Here is a 21,167-nt window from a genome sequence, read left to right as displayed (position 1 = left end):
TTTTATTTATTTATTTATTTGATGCATTTTTATATAGTGCGGACTTTACCCGAAGGTGTCAGAGCGCTTGGAGAGCAGAGTGGGTCCTTCCCGCGCGGGGGTTTGCCGAGGTAGAGGGGTGGATAATGTGCTCAGACAGCGGGCGCGCACACAATCGCTCAGCCCCCCGTGTGCGCTTCCGCCCCTCCGGCCAACAGGACCCGGCGGAGCTGAGCCACTGGTCCCAACTCACCGCCCTCCAAGCAAGGGGCTCTAGAGGACGCCTTCAAGCACCTCAGCGCCCTGTGCATTAGTGGCCTGTACTCAGCTTGAACATGACAGCGCCAAATCCTTTTTGCACCATGCAACACTTCTCAGCACTCTGAGTGAACATGCCCGTTCCTGTCAGCTGACACACAAGTCTGTTGCCTTTCGTGATTGCCGTTGCAGTCGTCGGCCACTGCTCACACAGTCACGTGAGATGCTGCACGCACTGTGGAACAGAGGCTGTGCTATGTAAGATGGGACGCCTGCCAGCCATGCGCACATACAAAGGTAGGGCATTGCACTCCTTCAGAATGTGTCTGTTGCGATGCTTGCCAGCCACGCGCACACAAATATGGGGCCCACGCGCTCATTTAAAACATGTCCGTTCGCTCACCCATTAGTGACCTGTGCTCACAAAAGCAATACTGGTTTACATTTATTGTGCAGAGGGGTTTACCTAGTGGCCGTTCTTCCTCATTCCCAGACTGCCAGAGTTAATGTTTCTTTTGTAGGTGATCAGTCTATGCCTCAGGGTAGTTGACTTGCAGCGTAAATCACAGCTTAAAGGGTTTAAAATTACGCATTCCAATCTCCTTTCCTTCTTTCTCATTGTAAGCTCGTCACATAAGTCCTCCAGGATATTTTATGGCTCCTCCAAAATCCCTGTGGGTTCCATTCATTGGTTCCTACATCTCTGAGCAGAATCTGATGCCTGGCCTATCACATCCGTAATCATCACTCAAATCAGCAATTTGGCCCTATTGCTCAATCTACTGGGGCTAATAAATCTACAACAACTCTAACTTGCGGTCTGCTCAATGTGAGGTCCTTGTGTAAACACCATGTGGAAATAGTACTCCTTATTGAAACCTACTGTCTGGATGTACTGTTCGTAACAGAAACTTGGACAAGGGCAGATAGCGGGGTTGAGCTTGGCCTGGCTTGTCCCCTTGGGTATCAGATTAGGCATAACCCTCGAGTGGATGGTAGAGGTGGGGGTGTTGGGTTTATTTTTAAGGAGGCCTTTGATCTGATGGATATTGAGGTCAAAGATGTCCAAGGTATAGAATTGATGGGCTTTTCATTTATAGGTCTTAGGGGAGCTCTCTATTCAGGCTTGCTTTGCTATAGACCCCCTGGCAGCGCCACGACAGTCTCGCATGAACTGGTGAATCTTATTTATGATCTCTCTAATTCTCATGCTAGGCTTGTGATTTTAGGGGACTTTAATCTATGGTTGAATGGCCCCCTTGACTCAGCCTATAAAGAACTGTGCCAAGCATGCAGTAACATTCATCTTCAGCAGTTGGTGCTTTTTCCGACACATTCGAAGGGCCATATCTTAGATCTTATCTTTGCGGATGCAACATGGGTCAAGGTCAAAGATATAAGTGTACAATGCTGGACCGATCATGCCCTCATCCAGTTTTCGCTGCAATTCCCCAATGACCCTCACACTGATTATAGTTCAGTTAATACTCGTATCAGTCTGCAGTGGACTAAGCTTTTGAAATGTCCTACACTACCTAGCCTGGTTACAAGTGGATTTATTCTGGAGAAGGGAGTGGAAGATAATTATCGGAGCCTTTGCTCGCAGATAAAACTATTCCTTTAAGGAAAGTGAAGGATAGACCTAAACGCTCTGCTCCCTGGTACTCCAAGGAACTATGCCAGCTGAAATTGTGCTTCAGACAAGCTGAAAGAACCTGGAGGAAGCACTATACTGAGTCGGACAAAACTCATTTAAAGCAGTCGCTCCAGGTCTACAAAGCACAGATCAAAAGCGCCAAAGCTAAATACCTAGAGGACATGTTACTTTAGTCGGCTAATAAGTCCCAAACCCTTTTTAAAATTGTTAACAATCTTTCCAACCCTGCTTGTGCTACTAATGGTATTCCAGATCACAGGCACTATGTGATTCCTTGGCCTCTGACTTTGAGGACAAGATCACTGCCATTTTAACTGGACTTTCTGCACCAAGTGTTCCTAACACTCAGGCTACTGCAGAGCCATCACCTACACAGACTTCACCTGATAGGGGGGAACGCACTGTGCATACTGTGCTGTCTAGTTCTACTCCCCCTTCATATGAGGATTTTTGTACTTTGGCCAACAGCGTATCATCAGGCTCCCCGCTTGATCCACTACCTTACAAGTTTTGGAAGCTGTTTCAGACTGAGCTTTTCCCTCTTCTATACTCGGTATGTTGCCAGTCTTTAAGAACTGCCACTGTTCCTGACAGTTGGAAACTCGCAGTAGTATCTCAACTATTAAAAAAAGCCACTTTGGACCCTCTCTGCCCTGCGAACTATAGACCCATTTCCTTATTACCTTTTCCAATAAAAATTCTGGAAAAATTTGTAACTAAGTCTCTCTCCCACTTCATTGAGGCGAATGCCTGCCTAGATGTGGCCCCGTTCGGTTTTCGACCAGCACATGGTACAGAATCGGCGCTGGTAGTTGTTCTGGATGACCTATGTTCGCAAGTCGACAGTGGTCGAGCGGCATTTTTGGTTCTGCTCGACATGTCTGCTGCGTTCGACACTGTGAACCATACTATATTGATCAGGAGACTGGAGGACAGTGGGGTGGTTGGTACAGCCCGGGACTGGTTAGTCTCTTATCTCCACAACAGACACCAAGTAGTGACTTTGCCTACTTTTATGTCTGATACTAGAATGGTAGGTCAAGGTGTTCCCCAGGGTTCAGCGATCAGCCCCATCTTGTTTAACCTCTACCTCTCTCCCCTGCTCAAGCTGAATAAATCTTTTGGTATCACGGTAATAAATTATGCAGATGACACGCAACTTATCTTCCCTTTTGAAGGTAAGGATGCTGTCTCAACAGAGACCTTCCATCGCTGTATGCTGGCCACGGCGGGCTGGCTGAGGGATAATTCCCTCCAGTTTAATGGATCTAATGGTTCTACACTGCTCACTAGATAAAATCCCGCGCCCGCTGCCCGTTGATTTCTGGCCCTCCACCACTAAGGTAATTGTCGAGTCAACTGGCGCTGCTCGCAATCTGGGCGTAATTTTTGGTCCCCATTTACAACTGGACGTTCATGTGAATAAGACATTTGGCACCTGCATGATGCTGCTAAGAATGCTGCGTAAAATTCTGCCCATGTTACCTTTGTTGGTGAGACCTGAGGTAGTGTGCAGTATCGTACTCAGTAGGTTAGACTACTGTAACGCACTACTTCTAGGAGGCCCCAGCTCTCTGATCAGACAATTGCAGCGGATCCAGAATATGGCAGCCAAGCTGGCTTTTTCACGTGCGCGTTCTGCATCGTCCTCTTTGGCACTCAAAGACCTTCATTGGCTGCCAATACATCAGCGGATCTGCTTCACGGCTTCTTGCATTGTCTTCAGAGCACTTCACGGACTGGGACCTATTGCTCTTCAGAATACATTTAAATGGTACTTTGCAGCTAGGCCTTTACGCTCCTCCTCTGCTTTCCTGGTTGGGGTCCCTCGCATTCAGAGGAGCTCGTGTTGGCAGCAGAGGGCACATGCAGCTGAAGTAAAGAGGTCGCATGGCTCTTTGAGGCTCTCAGGGGTCGCATGGCTTTTGAGGCTCTCAGGGGTCGCTTGGTTTCTCGTGCTTGGACTTAGGATCTCAAGAGGGACGAGCAAGTTTCTCTGCGGGTGGCGTGAAGGGCTGCTGAGGTCATGCCCTCGATTGAGAATAGGATTGGCCGCTGTAATCTCGCATGATAGCGGCGGCCATTTTAGTTTTGGCTAATAATGCCAAAGATAATGGAAAATACGGGTGCGAGAGCTGGATAACCAGATTTGACACGTAATCACATGATCAGCTGTGCGAGTGACCGCACAGTGCGGAACAGTTGGTGATTTTTTGGGAGTACATGGAATTTTTGTGAAGATATTTAAAGGGTCCTTTAGGAGTGTGTTTAAGGGAAGTTTGGTTTGTATGTAGCTGAGGAGTAGGTATGACTTCAGAGGAGGGTAGTGTTAGTCAGCAGGTAGTTGAGGGAAGAGTTGGTGAAAGGAGTTTAAGAAGGCTGATTCAGTGTGAAATTGAAAGTTCTATAAGAGAGGTGGTTTAGATTGTTATGGATAAAAAAAGAAAGAAGTTAGATCAGAGGAGGATTTTGGTGTTTTTCAGAGGAAGAAAATGAAAGGAAAGAGAAAAGACTGTCCAAAAAAGCTAGAAAGACTAAGCACATGGATAAGAAAAGGAAAGATGGGTTTAACTCCATAAGAAAAAGTGGTGTCATTGGCAGCATAGAAAGGAAGGGTGTCCTTGGCGGCACACAAGATTTTTCTGATGAGGAATACAATATGGAAATTGAAGAAAGAAATGAAGAGAGGAGAGAAAATGTACGATGAGTACATTTTTGATGTGGACCATGAGTATGATTTGAATGATGATCTAAAAATTGATCAGGCTTCTACCTTAAAGGCTGTGATTAAAGATCCTCTAGGTGATGAAATGTTTAGCCCTTACGAATTACGGCACCGTAGGAGTGCGGATTGGTGGCCGCTGGACCATGTTGCTAAGTTCATCAAGCAATGGATTAGGAAGCCTTTAGAAAGAGAAGTGAGGAATGTGTTGAGAGCGGAGTGCTCAAGGCCACAGATAGACAATAAGGTCTGCTTCACACCGAACCTGGACCCAGATTTAATATCCTATTTATTTAAGTTAGGAAGAGACTCACAGAAATGTCCTTGAAGCAATGTCAGGACCGTTTATTGAATGTGTTGGGTAGATTAGCGAAAATAATGGTCATGGCAGAGGAGGTGTACATAATTGGTGAACAGGTTGACGTGCAACTGTTGCATGGTTGGAGCCAGAGGGCGATGGTCTTCTTGGGCAATGTTAATTCTGGTCCAGGGACTCGAGGTGAGTATGCAGATAACTTCTGGTTCTTCCCAAGGAAAAGTAGGAGGACGATTGGGGTTATTCCTAGGATAATGGCAGACAATAACAAGGGGCCCTTGGGTTTTAAATGTGGTGCAAGGCTTCAAAATAGATTTTGTGCTTCAACCCGTTCAGGTTGTGGAACCAAAAGCATTAGTCTTGTCTCAAGAAGAGGCAGAGATTGCGGAGAATGAGGCGAAGGAAATGTTAAAAATAAAAGGAGCAAAATGTATGATAGAGGATCATTTGAAAGGTTTCGGAAGTACCTTGTTTTTGGTAGAAAAGAAAGACGAGGGTTGGAGACTGGTGATAGACTTGAGAAGTTTGAATCGGTCGTTGGTTTACAGACATTTCAAGATGGAAGCGATACATCTTTTGAGTGACATGGTTCAGTCAAAGGATTGGTTGGTAAAGTTGGATTTGAAGGATACCTACTTCACGGTTCCAATATAGGAATGCAGTCTGAATTTTCTTCAGGTCCGGTGGAGAGGCCAATTATATCAGTTCTTGTGTCAACCCTTTGGCCTGTCTTCAGCACCTTGGAGCTTCACAAAGTTGATGCGTGTAGTAGTGGCATATTTCAGAGAGAGATGTTATTGTTTGATTGTATATTTAGACGATATCCTATTGATGTCACAGGAAGCAGTAGAATTGAGGAGGCAGCTCGGAGATGTAATAGAAATATTAGAGAGTTTGTGGTTCTTGATACACCTAACCAAGTCAGTTTTAATACCCGCTCAGAGTCTGGATTTTCTAGGGTTTACAATAGATACGGTTGGAGAAGTGTTGGTTACCAGAGAAGAAGGTGAAAATGATGAAGAAAAAGATGTTGAGAGTTCTGCGCAAGATGTCACTGACCTTGAGGGATTTGGCAAGGATTATGGGGTTATTTTCTTCGATTCAGATGATTTTTTTCTGGGCCTCTGCATTATCAAGCCTTCCAAAGGGTGAAAGCAGATGTGTTGAGAACAGGATTATGGTATAGGGACAAGGTAGAGTTGCGTGTGGATGCGAAGGAAGAACTAGAGTGGTGGTTTCACGATTTGGAGGTTTGGAATGTAAGAGCAATATTTGGTTGTCTGCCAGATGTTATTTTGGGAACGGATGCCCGACTATTTGGATGGGGAGTTCGTCTAGCACTTCAGGTAACAAGTGGTGCTTGGTCAAGGCAGGAGAAGGACCTACATTTTAACTGTCTGGAACTGACAGCAGGGCTATATGGATTGAAGAGTTTCAAAGAGAAGTTACAGGGTCAGACAGTGCTTATGAAGATGGACAACATTTCAGCAGTACCATATATGAAACGATTGGGAGGTTGCAGATCGAAGAGTCTGTCGGATGTGGCAAAAGAGTTGTGGATGTTTTGTTTGGAGAACAAAATATCTTTAAGAGCGGAGTACATTCCGGGAACACGGAATGTGGTAGCGGATTGAAACTCCAGGCATGTGAAGGATTACAGCGACTGAATGCTGGGGACAGATTATTTCAGGAGGATACAAGAGGTTTGGGGTCCTTTGGAGGTAGACCTGTTTGCAGCGAGGTTGACTTGCCAGTTGGAGAGGTATTACAGTTGGTTACCAGATCCAGGGGCTGCGGTGATAGACACCTTTCAGCAAACTTGGTTGAATATGAAAGGTTATGCTTTTCCACCGTTTGCTTTGATTCAGAGGGTATTACTGAAGGTGAGGAGAGAAGGATGGCAGTTGGTTTTGGTAACGCCTTTTTGGGTGTCGCAGGCATGGTTCCCGCCGATGCTGCAATTGACATGAAAGACTCCTTTTCAATTGAAAGCAGAAGAACATATGCTAGTTAACGAGCTAAGAGAGATTCTTCAGTTGATTCAGAGCGGTATGTTGGACCTTCCTGTTTGAAGGGTATCGGGGGATCCAGTACAATCGAGGGACTTTCGCAGGAGGCTGTAGAGTTACTCGAGGAATCGTGGGCACCAGGAACTAGGAAAAGGTATAAAGGAGTATGGAGGATCTGGGTACGTGAGTATGTGGAATGGAGTTTGGATCCCATGGAGGCTCCTGTAGTAGAGTTAGCGAATTTTTGTGTGAAAAAGTTCAATAAGGGATTAAGCTATAGAACCATTAATTGTTGTCCGCTGTTTCAGCAGGACATACTTTTGTAGGAGGGAGATCTGTGGGTAGTAATGTTTTGGTTTGTAGAGTATTAAAGAGTATGATATTGAAGAGGCCTCTTAGGGCACGATACGATGTGATGTGGGATGTAAATTTGGTTTTGAAGTTGTTTCTTGATTGGCCTATGAATAGGTTTTTGAGCAATAAGAATATTTGTTAAAGTAGTGAATCTGTTGTGTTTGATATCATGTAGAAGGGTATCTGATGTGAAGTGTTTAGAGATCAATAATAGGTGCTTCTGCCCAGAAGGTGTGTTTTTTGAGATTCAGAAGAGAACGAAGACTGTCGACTTCGGTATTTTACCCAGGATAAGAAGTTGTGTGTTGTAGATTGACATAAGGAGTATGAGTGTAGAGTAGCGGAGAATAGGAGGGATGGTGAACATCAATTATTGATTTCATTTGTCAAGCCTTATAAAGCAGTAAATACAGGGACAATCTCAAGGTAGGTGAGATGTGTGATGGAGCAAGCGGGAGTGAATATGGAAAAGTTCAAAGCTCACTCGATCCAGGGAGCTATGGCAAGCAGGTGTTGTTGGTATGGTGGAAGTTTGAAGAATATTTTGAAAGCGGCAGATTGGTTGAATGTGGACACTTTTGCAAAGCATTATTTTAAACCAATTGAGCATATGTCTGAAGTGGTATTAAAAGGGCTTTCAACATGCATAATGGTAGCCTCAGGTCTTGTAATGAAATGACGATTCTCAGATTAACATGACAAGAGAATCAGGATTTCATTAAAGACGTGGAGGCTGACATTATCCCACCCTCCTCACCCTTATTTAAAGAGCATGTTGTAATAAAACAAAAAGAAAAGGAAAATATATTAGAATGGATAAAAAAATAATTTGTGAAAAGGTTTTGTGGTATTATGATTTTCTTTCAGGATTTGATGTGTCGTGATTGGTTTCTTTAATAAGATGTTTTTTGTTTGCAGAATCTCAATCATAGGGAAGTAAGAGTAGTGTAGAAATGGAGGTGGAGGAAGATGGAAAGGTTTCTTCGCAGAATAACATTTAGAAGAGGATGAGCGTTCTATGCAGGAGACATTTATTTACTTTATAAATTCCAGTTCTGAATTGTTTATGGTTGAAGTTCTTTAAAGGGGCTGCTGTTCAGGAGTTGCAATAAAAGATTATGTATTTTGTCTCCGCGTTTTTAATGAAATCCTGATTCTCTTGTCATGTTAATCTGAGAATCGTCATTCTCTCTCATATGGTACCTGCTTGAGGTTCTCCTTCAAATGACTCTTAAGTTGTACAAACCTTGATGAAAAGAGGCTGAAAATATATCTTCAGATTCATTGTAGAGGTTAGCTCTAACATGGGAATCTCGATTTCAAATATTTGTGGGAGGTGAATGGTTATATTTATAGTAGGACTATGGTGAAAATCAGTAGTAATATTTGCTTTAAGTACAACTTGTGTTTTTGTTTAGATTCCAGCCAAGAATACACAGATTCAACAGGAATAGATTTACACGAATTTTTAGTGAACGCGTTAAAAACTAATCTCAGGTAAGAAGCAAGTATATTTTGATGCTTTCAGTGTTGTCAAAGTGTTAAAACGTTTTTTGTATCTCACATTGGGGAAAGTGTTAGATAATTGTGTTAATGGGTTTTTGTTGATAGCCTTTTGGAATTAAGATGCAGTAAATTACATTTAAGTCATACAGTACTGTAATTTGCTTTGAGCTCGACATAAAGCTAAATGCTTGACAAAAAACAAAATTCGTTCTTGTTATCTTGTTAGCAAATAGAAGGGTCAACACATTTTTAAATAGCGGTTGTCCCTTTTGAACTGCTAAGTGCCCACTGCTGAAGTACATCTGCACAAATATACACACATTTGTTATTTTATGTAAATGAACAGTAAATACTATACTTTACCAAGAAAGTGTAGGTTAGGTGACGTTATGTTATGTTATGTTAATGGTTTTTGTACCGCGCACAGCTGCCCCAGCAAAGGGGCGTCCTGGCGCCAAGAAAGGTAAACACAACATCACAAAATGCCGCAGAGTCAGTTAATTTTATTAAAAAGAAAAGTTTTGATGACACGTCTGAACCTGGTTAAATCTTCCAAAGCACGGATGTCATTAGGGAGAGCGTTCCAGAGCTTAGCGGCTACTACTCGGAAGGAGCGTCCTCCAATCCTGCTCAGCAAAAAGCGAGGAACAACAGCCAAATTCTGGCCCATCGATCTCAAAGAGCGAGAGGGGACATATAGGGTCAAAAGGTTCATGAGAATAGGTGGAGCCATGCCTTTCAAAATTTTAATGGCCAGGCAGAGCACCTTAAACTCAATCCGCCGAGCAACAGGCAACCAATGGAGTGTTTGCAATGCTCTGGACACTGAGCAACGTTTGGGCAGCCCAAATATCGCTCTTGCGGCGGCATTCTGCACTCGTTGTAGCCGCAGAAGTTCAGCTTTGTTCGTGCCTGCTAGCAGAGCACTGGCATAATCTATCCTGGATAGTACCGAGGCCTGGACCACAAGCTGTCTAGTGGGGGCATCGAAAAATTTAAGCACCGGCCTGATGCCCCTAATAATGCCAAAACAAGAGGCAGCCACCCTCTTAGTCTGGCAAGTGAATCTAAGTGAAGGGTCCAGCCAGACCCCAAGGTTTTTTAACTCCATAGCAGGAGAGGGGATCATTCCTAACTCGGGGGGCCACCAGTTGTCATTCCAGCATCCAGGTTGCTTCCCAAACACCATCACCTCTGTTTTCTTTGTGTTCAATTGGAGACAATTCTGGTTCATCCAATTGGCCACCGAGCGTAGCCCCTCACAGAAATTGAGGGCGTCCATGGCTGAGTCCCCACTTAGTGTGACCGCCAGCTGCGTATCATCTGCATAGGACACCATTGTCATGCCCCAGCGTTTGACTACCGCAGCCAGCGGCCTCACATAAAGATTGAAAAGAGTGGGGCTCAGAGATGATCCCTGTGGGACCCCCAAGGTGAGTGGGTAAGAGGTGGATTTACCGGGTGGTATCGCAACCTGAAAAGATCTATTGGAAAGGAAGGAGCGGAACCAGCCTAGTGCCAGCCCCCTAACCCCAGCTTCCTCTAACCGCCGCAACAGGATTTCGTGGGACACCGTATCAAAGGCGGCACTCAGATCTAACAACAGGAGTGCCGCTGTTTGTCCGGTGTCCAGCACGGAGCGCAGATGTTCGACCATGTATAACAAGGCAGTCTCCGTGCTGTGGCCTGTACGAAAACCATTTTGCGTGGGATCCAAGATGTTAGCTTTGGCAAGGTGGTCGGCCAGGATCCCATTCACGTGGGCTTCGGTGACTTTAGCAGCCCACGGCAGCAGAGAGATGGGGCGATAGTTCTCAGGTTTTATAGGATCGAGGGTAGGCTTTTTTAGGATGGGGGTAACTACCGCTTGCTTCCACTTGGTGGGTACAATCCCTGAGCCCAGTGACATATTAATAAGGGCAAGCAAGGGTGCGCGACATGTGGCCTGCATGTTTTTAAATAGGGCCGGTTTGAGGGGGTCTGCCGGAGAGCCAGATTTAATTTTTTGGCTTAATACATCAAAACCCTCCTCAGATAGGGGGGCCAAAAAGTCCAGGATCCTATCATTGATCTTAGGACAATCAGATAAATCCGAACGGTGCACAGTAGTTGGAAAGGTGTGGTAGATTGCTTGCACCTTTTGAACAAAGAACAAGGCCAGACTCTCGCAGATGGCACAGTTAACACAACACCACCCCCAAGATGGCGGCCAAGCGCCACGCGAAGGAGGAGCACAAGGGCTTCCAGCAAGGACAACAGACTCCGCAAAATGCGGTGAGGGCACAAATTATAGTGCAAGAATGTGGGCAATATTATTAAAATTTTAAAAGCAAAAAAACGATTTGAGCATAAAGAAGAAAAACGTTTTCTAAAATAGAAATTGTAAGCGCTCCACGCTTAACTAACTAGCAGCACATAGCGCAAGCATGCACCTTTCTTCAAGAGACTGAAAGACTTATTTCTGCCCAGGAGATGCGCATTGACATATAAATGGCATGTTTTCAAATATACAAGTTATTCAAGCTCCTGAAACCTGGAGGTCGGCAGAGAATTTTCAGTTTCTACATGCCACGTAATGTCTGTCCTCAAGATGCCCTACTGGTCGAACAACTTGTGCAATTCAGATACGTGCATTGAAGAAGCCTGTAGTTCATATGTAAATACTTAAAGCAATGCTAATAAAAATACTTAAAGCAATGCAAAGCAAAGAGGGTGGTTTTCGTATTGAGCATATGCCTCTCCAGCCTATTGCTTAAACTATTTGTGCATGTTTTTGGCGGTGCTTCTCCCCGTTAACTTATTACAAAGATCATCTGCATACATGTGATAAGTATCGACCTTCAGGTATACTCGGCAGGTCACCAGCAGCTCCGTTACTGTGCATCCGATGCAATAGACGTTTTAGGAGGGCAGTGAGGAACCAGAGGAACAGGTGCTCCTTGCTGAAGGTACCACACAACTGGTGCTGGTGCACTTTAGAATGCAGATCTTCCAGGTGCAGATGATTGGTTATACCGGATAATGCCGCCAAAACCGCTTCACTGACGGGATGCACGTGTCTGGGGATTATCAGGATGAGGTTCAGGTGATTGGTCCACCAGCCAAGGCAGTTTTTATTACATCAATCATCCCATCCCATTCTTCCCTCTGGATCCAGGGTCATGATGGTCACAGATGCTTAACTGTAAGATTGATTGGCACTGCTAGGGTCATGCTTAACCAGAGAACCTTGAAAAGAGCTCGAAAAATCCCTATGCATCAATAATGCTGTAGCCGTGGTGGTCAAATGTGCACTGAGAGCGTTTCAGGAATTTGTCACAGGAAGGATAGTGCTGTTCATGGCAGGCAATACTACAGTCATTTTTAGTACATCCTGAAGGAAGGTGACCCTCACCTTCTCCAGATGTGCCTAGCACTTCTGAAAGTAGAGTGCCGAGCTGAACTTTTCCTTGATTGAAATACACATGCCTGGAACAAATGACGGTCTGAAAGACCTCCACAGTTCAGTATCTGAATTGCACAAGTTGTTCGACCAGTAGGGCATCTTGAGGACAGACATTACGTGGCATGTAGAAACTGAAAATTCTCTGCCGACCTCCAGGTTTCAGGAGCTTGAATAACTTGTATATTTTAAAACATGCCATTTATATGTCAATGCGCATCTCCTGGGCAGAAATAAGTCTTTCAGTCTCTTCTATGGTGTGTCTCACTGCTCTGATTCATATATCAGTCTTAGTTTAGTAGGTCCTTTTACTTTTACGATGGCTGTGACTGTGTTTCTTGTGTTTGTGGTTAGAATTTTCTCTTTTTTAACTCTGCCTGAATTGTCCGAGTTCCACTTTAGCTGATACCTCCTGTTCTTGTGTGCTCCACTTATATTGGAGATGACCAATCTATCTGAAAGAAACAGGTTAGTATTAGATTCCTTACCTTAGAATATCCCCAGGCGTCAGTCTGGATCCGGAAACTTTTGCGTAGCAGTACCCCTGCGCGTCGGTAGGCGTCGTCTGCAGGCGTCCCCTGCGGCTCTGCGTCCGTCGTCGGCGTCGTGCGCCGTGATGACGTCGCTGGAGTGTATAGACGCCGCCTCCGCGCGCTGACGTCAGTTCTTCTTTTTTCCGCGCCAGTTAGCGCAGATCCGAAGAGCAGTACTCCGGTCTTTTGACCAAAGTTTTTGATTTACTATCTACTCTTAAGGTGCCGGTAGGATGCCCGATTTTAAGAATTGTGACGGGTGTGACCGCACGATGTCGGTCACGGACCACCACCGACTCTGCCTCCGGTGCCTGGGCCCGGACCACGACGTGGACTCCTGCGTCGACTGCCGGGCCTTGACGAGTAAGGCTAGGCGGGAGCGGTCCCGCAAGCTACTCGAGCTCCGGGTGTCGGCCCCGCGTCGAGAGCGGTCCCGGTCCGGCCGGAGGTTGAGGGAGCGGTCGAGGGAGCGGTCGCGGAGCCGCCACGAGCGCTCCGGAAGTAGTCGCCATTCCTCTGGTTCCTCAGGTAAGAAACACAAGAAGTCGGGGCGTCGTCATCGTACCCCCGACTCCCCCCGACGCTCGCGCGATGCGGCCGGGGGTTCGGGTGGCCCCACCCCCGCGGCTCCGCGTGGGTCGCCGACGCTGCCTGCTCCATACCCGACGGTCCCTGGGCAAGGCGCGTCGTGCGAGGAGTTCCTCATGGCCATGAGGGCACTGTTTCCTCCGACGGGGCCTACGGCGCCTGCGGGCCCGGTGGTCCCGTCCGGGGGCCCGAGCGGTTCGGGTGCTCCTGCCCCGACGCCGTCAGGTGCTCCGGCCCCGACGCCGCCGGCGGCTCCGGCCCCGGCGCCGCTGGGCCCTTCGGGGTCGACGCCGGCTGGTCCACCGGCCTCTCCGGCGCCGATTCCATCGGGGCAACCCATGGTGCCGCCTCCGCGCGGCGCCGGGCCTCCAGCGCTGGCTCCGGCCGGCGTCGGGGCTCCGGCTCCGGCTCCGGGCGGCGCCACCCCCATTCCCTCTCCGACTCCAGACGCGGAGTCGGACCGCGTCGTCCGACGCCGAGTCCGGCGCCGATGGGGCCCATGGGCCCCGAGGAGCCGGTCTACATTGTTGACTCCGAATATGGGGAGGATGTAGAATACGGAGAGGGTTGGGAGGGGTCTGAGGACCCTCTGTCACGCGAGTGTCAGTATGACGTGGACTGGACAGGTGATTTGGGCGACGCCAGTGGTCTGGACGACTCTCCTAACCCTGGTTTTGTCTCGCCTCCTACAGTGGCCTCGGAGGCTGGGGCTGCTTATTCAGTGCTGTTGATGTGGGCTGCCAAGGCCTTACACCTTGAGCTCCCCGTCGCAGTCGTGAGGCCTAACATCCTCACCGAGGTCTTCAAACCGCAGGCATGCCCGCAGGAGCCTCTGCTGCCGTTCAACGAAGCCTTGACAGACGTTCTTTTGGGCACGTGGTCCAGGCCCGCTTCAGGTTCGCCTGTTGATAGGAACGTGGCCAGACGCCACCGTCCGTGTCCTGACGACCCCAAGTTCCTGTCCACCCATCCCACCCCTGAGAGTCTGGTGATCCAGGCCTCAACTTCCCGGACCGCATTCCCGTCGGCCCCGCCCGACCGGGAATCTAAGAGGTACGACCAGTATGGAAAGAAGGTCTTCTCGTCCCTGAGTTTGGGACTGCGGTCTTGCAACACCGCATGCCTCTTGGGCCGCTACACCCACTCTCTGTGGGATACGGTCGCGGAGTTGCTGCCTGAATGCCCGCAGGAGGTACGGGCAAAGCTCGGCCAGGCTATGATTGAAGGCCGAGATGCAGCAAGATATTCCATCAGGTGTGGTCTTGATACGACCGACTCGCTGGGCAGAGCGATGTCCACGACGGTGGCGATGCCAGCCACGCACCGCAGAACACTTCTCAACGCGGTGGCGGCCGTGGATTCCGCCGTGGAGGCGGTCGGGGACAACAGCGAGGTCAGACCACACCTCCCCCCGCAGCGACGGCCTCCAAATCCTTCTAGTCCGTGCTTTCAGGCCCATGTGACGCCAGTGGGTGGCAGGGTTCGCCATCACCACTCCCGCTGGCGCACTGTCACATCGGACAGGTGGGTGCTGCAGCTGGTCCGAAGGGGCTACTCCCTCCCCTTCGAGACCACTCCTCCAGCCATGCCACCGCAGAACCACCGTGTGTCGGGGGACCACTTGACACTTCTGCAGGAGGAAGTTACGGCCCTCTTGGCCAAGGGGGCCATCGAGCACGTTCCTGGGCCAGAAGTAGGGTGTGGTTGCTATTCCCACTACTTTCTGGTACCCAAGAAGGACAAGGGGGGCCTACGTCCTATCTTGGATCTACGGAACGTCAACGGCTTCCTCCGGAAGGAGAAGTTCAAGATGTTGACTTTGGCTCAGGTCTTGGCTGCTCTAGACCCGCAAGACTGGATGGTGGCGTTGGACTTGCAGGATGCGTATTTTCACATCCCCGTCCTGCCGGCCCACCGGCGTTACCTGCGGTTCACGGTAGGCCACAAGCACTTTCAGTTTATCGTGCTCCCATTCGGCCTTACCAGCGCCCCACGGGTGTTCACGAAAGTGATGGCGGTGGTCGCAGCTCATCTGCGCCGGTTGGGGGTTTCGGTCTTCCCCTACCTCGACGACTGGTTGTTGAAGGCGGGCTCGCCCCAGACAGTCGTCCACCACCTTCAGATGACGGCAGACCTCCTGCACGAGCTGGGGTTTTCCATCAATGTGCCGAAATCACACCTGTGTCCCTCTCAAAAGCTCCTTTTCATCGGAGCGGTTCTCGACTCGGCGCAGTTTCGGGTTTATCTTCCGGAACGGCGGGTCCGGGATATTCAGGCTCTGATTTCCATCTTTCAGCCGTTATCCCGGGTCTCGGTCAGGTTGACGCTGCGGCTTCTGGGGCTGATGGCCTCCTGCATCCTTCTGGTGCATCACGCCAGGTGGCGGATGCGGGCTCTGCAGTGGGACCTGAAGTTTCAGTGGGCCCAGCATCACGGCAACCTATCCGACCATGTCCTGATCTCGGAGGGCACTGCGAGGCAGTTGCAGTGGTGGCTTACGGACCGCGATTGGGTCAGAGGCAGATCCCTCTCCCTTCCCCAACCGGAGCACGTAGTTGTGACGGACGCGTCCCTCCAGGGCTGGGGAGGCCACTTGGGAGAGGCGGAGATCAAAGGCATCTGGTCTCCGGCGGAGTCCCGGCTCCATATCAACATGTCGGGCGATTCGCCTAGCACTGAAGGCATTCCTCCCCTTTGTCAACGGGAGTGTAGTGCAGGTGTTCACGGACAACACCACCGCCATGTGGTACTGCAACAAGCAGGGCGGAGTGGGGTCGTGGACCCTTTGCCAGGAGGCCCTGCGTCTCTGGCAATGGCTGGAACGTCAGGGCGTGACCCTGGTGGTTCAACACCTGGCAGGTTCTCTGAACGCCAGGGCGGACGAACTCAGCCGTCGGTGCTCGGTGGATCACGAATGGCGTCTGAACTCGGACGTGGCGAAAGGCCTCTTTCTGCAATGGGGAGAGCCTTGGTTAGATCTATTCGCCACAGAAGAGAACGCGCAATGTCATCAGTTCTGCGCGTTGGAGTTTCCAAGACGGCACTCGCACGGCGACGCCTTTCGGCGCGAGTGGAGCTGCGGTCTGTTGTACGCCTTTCCGCCTATACCACTTCTGCCCAGAGTGCTGAAGAAGATCAGGCGCGACCGGGCCCAAGTTATCCTTGTGGCTCCGGACTGGGCTCGAAGGTACTGGTATCCCGAGCTACTCAGCATGTCAGTCGGTCCCTCGATCCGCCTGCCCCTTCGGGAGGACCTTCTGTCCCAGCAGCAGGGGACGGTCCTCCACCCGAACCTGTCCAGTCTCCACCTCCATGCGTGGAGATTGAGCGGCGACAGTTGAGGCCATTTGACTTGCCTCCTGAAGTCTGTGTTGTGATTCTGGCAGCCAGGCGTCCCTCCACAAAGTCGGTATACGCCTGCCGTTGGAACAGATTTGTGGCATAGTGCACAGCAAAGGCTGTGGATCCCCTTTCTGCCCCTCTCTCTGAGATTCTCCTCTTTCTTCTCTCTCTTGCCCAGCAGAGCTCTGCTCTGGGCACTATCAAGGGCTACCTTTCTGCCCTTTCCGCCTTCTTAAGGCTACCTGATCAGCCATCTTTGTTCAAGTCCCCTATTGTAACGAGATTCTTGAATGGCATCACGCACATGTATCCACCTGTTCCGTTCGTGATGCCTCAGTGGGACTTGAACCTGGTTCTGACTTTCTTGATGTGCGCTCCCTTTGAGCCGCTTCATTCCTGTCCTCTCCGTCTCCTGACTTTAAAGACGGCCTTCCTGGTTGCCATCACCTCTGCCAGGAGAGTGAGTGAGCTCCAGGCTCTTTCTGTACAACCTCCTTTCTTGTCCATTCATCCAGACAAGGTGGTTCTTAGAACTAGACCTTCTTTCCTGCCCAAAGTGGTTTCTGCTTTTCACATCGGGCAGTCCATCACCTTACCCTCCTTCTTCCCGCCTCCGCATCCTTCAAAGGATGAAGAGCGGCTCCATCGTCTGGACCCAAAACGTGCGCTTTCATTTTATATGGATCGCACACGCCAGTTCCGGGTGGATGACCAACTGTTTGTTGGCTACGTGGGTGCGAAGAAGGGAAGGGCGGTGCATAAACGAATCATCTCTCGGTGGGTCGTCCTGTGCATCAAAGCGTGTTACTCTTTAGCTCGGAAGGAGCCTCCTGTTGGGCTGCGAGCCCATTCCACTCTGGCCACGGCGGCTACCACTGCCCTGGGCCGGGGAGTCCCCTTGCAGGACATTTGTCAGGCAGCTACGTGGGCCTCGCTGCACACGTTTGCAAGGCACTACTGCCTGGACAGTCAAGTCCGGAGGGATGGCTTCTTTGGCCGTTCTGTCCTCCAGGACTTTCTGGTGTAGGCTGTATTGGTTCGCAGACCCACCTCCGGGGTTGGTATTGCTGGGGTATCTATTCTAAGGTAAGGAATCTAATACTAACCTGTTTCTTTCAGATGAACAAGTTACTTACCTTCGGTAACGATATATCTGTAAGAAACAGTAGTTAGTATTAGATTCCTTACCGCCCCGCCCATCCTCCCCGTTCTGCGAACTGATACATAGGGTTAAGGTCATCCCCTTCAGGGCCCTAGTTTCGCATGGCACCAGTGTTGGTTCTTACATGGCTCTGCGTGTTCTGGCGCGGAAAAGCTGTGTGCAAAGAACTGACGTCAGCGCGTGGAGGCGGCGTCTATATACTCCAGCGATGTCATCACGGCGCACGACGCCGACGACTGACGCGGAGCCGCAGGGGACGCCTGCAGACGACGCCTACCGACGCGCAGGGGTACTGCTACGCAAAAGTTTCCGGATCCAGACTGACGCCTGGGGATATTCTAAGGTAAGGAATCTAATACTAACTACTGTTTCTTACAGATATATCGTTACCGAAGGTAAGTAACTTGTTCTTTAGTTCTCCTCTCAGACAAGACGTCCTTTTGTCATTGAGTTTTTAGAGTGCTTACACAAGTCAGCAACTGAAACATGCATTGTGTTCCCTTCTTGTCATGAAGTGGTTAGGTATGTCTGGCTTTGTTGCATGATATTTTTTGCTTTAGTGTTTTAAAAAGTAGCTGAAATAAGCATTGGCAAAGCCCAGTAGCTCTTACCCATGCAAGATCTATTGGCGTTGCCAATGTCTTTTTTTAGGTCGATCCTGGGCTGCCCATGTGCTACTGCGAGGCATGCAGTATCGGAGTATGCACTTGAAGGTCTCCCCCCCCCCCCCGCCACCCCTCCCAACTCTCCGCCCATATTTTTCATTGGCTTGTGTCATTGTCCTTCGTAAATGGTGACTTCGGATTTGTAAATAGGCTTGCTAGTCACTCCTCAGTACCACCTCGTCTTCATTTGTAACCTCCCATGAGGACTGGCACTTTTAACTGGGTTGTTACACGGTACATGTTATTTAGTCTGTAAGCAGTGTTTTCTTTAATGAGTTTCTCTTACTGCAGGCATGAGATGCGCTGCTTCAGCTGGTTTTGAAAGCAGTGGGCCCACCGTGCTTTAGCTTCAGCAATGGTGGCCTGCTGACTGCTCAATATTATTCCACCTCTTACAGCACGGTGCCCGCTTTAATATTATCAACAAGGGCGCCACGCTTTAATCAACCATAATGTCCACACTCCCAGGCAGCTGCTCTTTCACTTGCCACCGAGACCTCCGTTTCTTTTCAAACATAGGTGCTAGCGGACACTGGCCGGTCACCGGAGCAGTATTTACCCCTCAGCGCCGGATAAATTATGGGAAGGTTATGCAAAATTAGCACTGCATTCCCTTAAGGGCACAGAACAGCTCCCTGCCAAGTCTGTTTTTCCGAAACTTTTTCTGCTGCTTGTACTTGGAGCCCCCAGCAGGACGAAAGCTGAGCCTTCCTCGGGTTTCAGTATTCATGGAAGGGAGAGTGTCCGGCCAAGTAACGCCCGCCTTTCCGGCTCAGCTTTTAAACAAGCATTTGCCATGCAAAAGGTCTCACATTTACGCAAGTTTAAGCTATTGACATTGTTAATGACAATGCATTTTATATATGTTTTAAAAACCAAAACATAAATAAAAGACATTGTCATTTACAATGTCAATAGCTCAAACTCGCTTAAATGCGAGACCTATTGCATTGCAATTGCTTGTTTAATTTAGCCTGTTTTGTATGCTATGGCCCATCATTGTGTTGCATGGTAGGATACTATGGTAATAATATGGTATGGGCTGTCATTTTAAAGAATGGTATTGTATAGTATGTTCTGATATGGCACAAGATGACCTGTCGTATAGCACGGTATGGCATGGCCTGTTGTATAGTATGGTATGCTGTTGTATGGGATGGCCTGCCATTGTATAGTATGGTATGGCCTCATTGTATGGTATGGAAGCTTATGGCCTGTCATTGTAATGTAATATATTGTATTGCAACCTCTATATGCTGCTTACTTACTTGTATGTGAGGGCCTGAAGTGCATGCCTACAGGAGTAGTACACTACACCATGTGGAGCAGATGGTTGGATGGATGTTGTCTTTGTTTTGATCATGTGTGGGAAGTGTTTCCATGTCCTGTGATGACCACCAAGGAGCGGTTATCGTGTTATGTGACGCAGCACATTGGATGGTGAAGTGTCAGAGACGGACACCCCTTTTTATGGTTCTCAGAATCCTGGTAGCTTTAACCATCTCTTTAGGTCCCTTTGTGGTATTTCATTTAATACATTTAGCTGGTTACTGCACTTGGTTGTCCTATCTGAGATGTTGTGTATAGTTGTGGTCATGAGCCGTCATGGTTGGAATAAAGAAGTACAGAAATTTGTTGTGATGGGCATTTTAATTATCATCCTGTATCAGAGTGTCTTTGTGAGATGTAGAGAAGCGGTCAGATTGTACAGAGATTTGAGACCTGCAGTGGTGGACTATATTAAAGTTCTCCAAATTGTCCAGCAATGTGTGACATATCTCTTCAGTTATGACATGCCTCTTCATGTGGTGATGGCTGTTATTTTGGCTGTACAGTGCTTGTGATGGACATCCTTCACACCAGATATCTGTGTGAAGGATGTGAATTTAAGAGGTATAGTATGGCATGGTCTGTCATTGAATAGTGTGGTATGGTATGGCCTGTTATAGTATAACATGGTTTGGCCTGTTATTGTACACTGTGGTGTGGTATGTCCTGTTATCGTATGGTATGGTATGGCACAGCCTGTCATTGCATTGTATAGTGTGGTATAGTATGGCCAGTCATTGTATAGAGTGCCCTATCCTGTATAGTACGCCATGAACTGTCACTGTGTGGTGTGGTATGGCCCGTCATTGTATGGTATTATGTGGAATGGTATGGACTGTCGTAAAGTATTGGCCTTGCATTGTATAGTATGGTATGGTATGGTATGGCTTGTCGTATAGTATGTTATGGCCTGTCAATGTATGGTATGGTATGGTCTGAAATTGTATAATAAATTATGGCCTCTCATTATGCAATATGGTATGGTATGGCTGGTAATTGTATCGTATGGCCTATGGTATGGCATTGTATGGTATGGTAATCTGTTACAATGTACACATTATCAACAGTGAGCAAAACCGAGAGGAAGACAATCTAAAAACACATTGTGAAAATCTTGCTTTTGTGCTGATCTGTATTTCTGATCCAGAGAAAAGGGAACCCCGACGCCAAATGAAGAATTGGGGAAGTTGGGAATTGAGGCAAAAAGATCCCGCTGGCATGGACCCTATCTCTCCTTGATCACCTGTAAGAGTAGCGGATCCAGCATCCACACACTGAAATCCTTCATATATCTGTATTTCCAGC

General features: G+C 48.4%; 1 protein-coding gene across 11 annotated transcripts in view; it reads left to right on the top strand.

Moving 5' to 3' along the window:
- Positions 1 to 21,167, top strand: part of R3HDM1 (R3H domain containing 1) — a 536,983-nt gene that overhangs the window by 146,221 nt on the left and 369,595 nt on the right. For all 11 annotated transcript variants that reach the window (XM_078681804.1, XM_078681797.1, XM_078681794.1 and 8 more), the window contains one exon: positions 8,714 to 8,792. In XM_078681804.1, the coding sequence (XP_078537930.1) occupies positions 8,714 to 8,792 (79 nt within the window). The remainder of the gene's footprint in view (positions 1 to 8,713; positions 8,793 to 21,167) is intronic.

The sequence above is a fragment of the Lissotriton helveticus genome, chromosome 3_1, assembly GCF_964261635.1.
Source record: "Lissotriton helveticus chromosome 3_1, aLisHel1.1, whole genome shotgun sequence".
NCBI classification, from domain to species: domain Eukaryota; kingdom Metazoa; phylum Chordata; class Amphibia; order Caudata; family Salamandridae; genus Lissotriton; species Lissotriton helveticus.
This window is presented reverse-complemented; position numbering and strand designations above follow the sequence as displayed.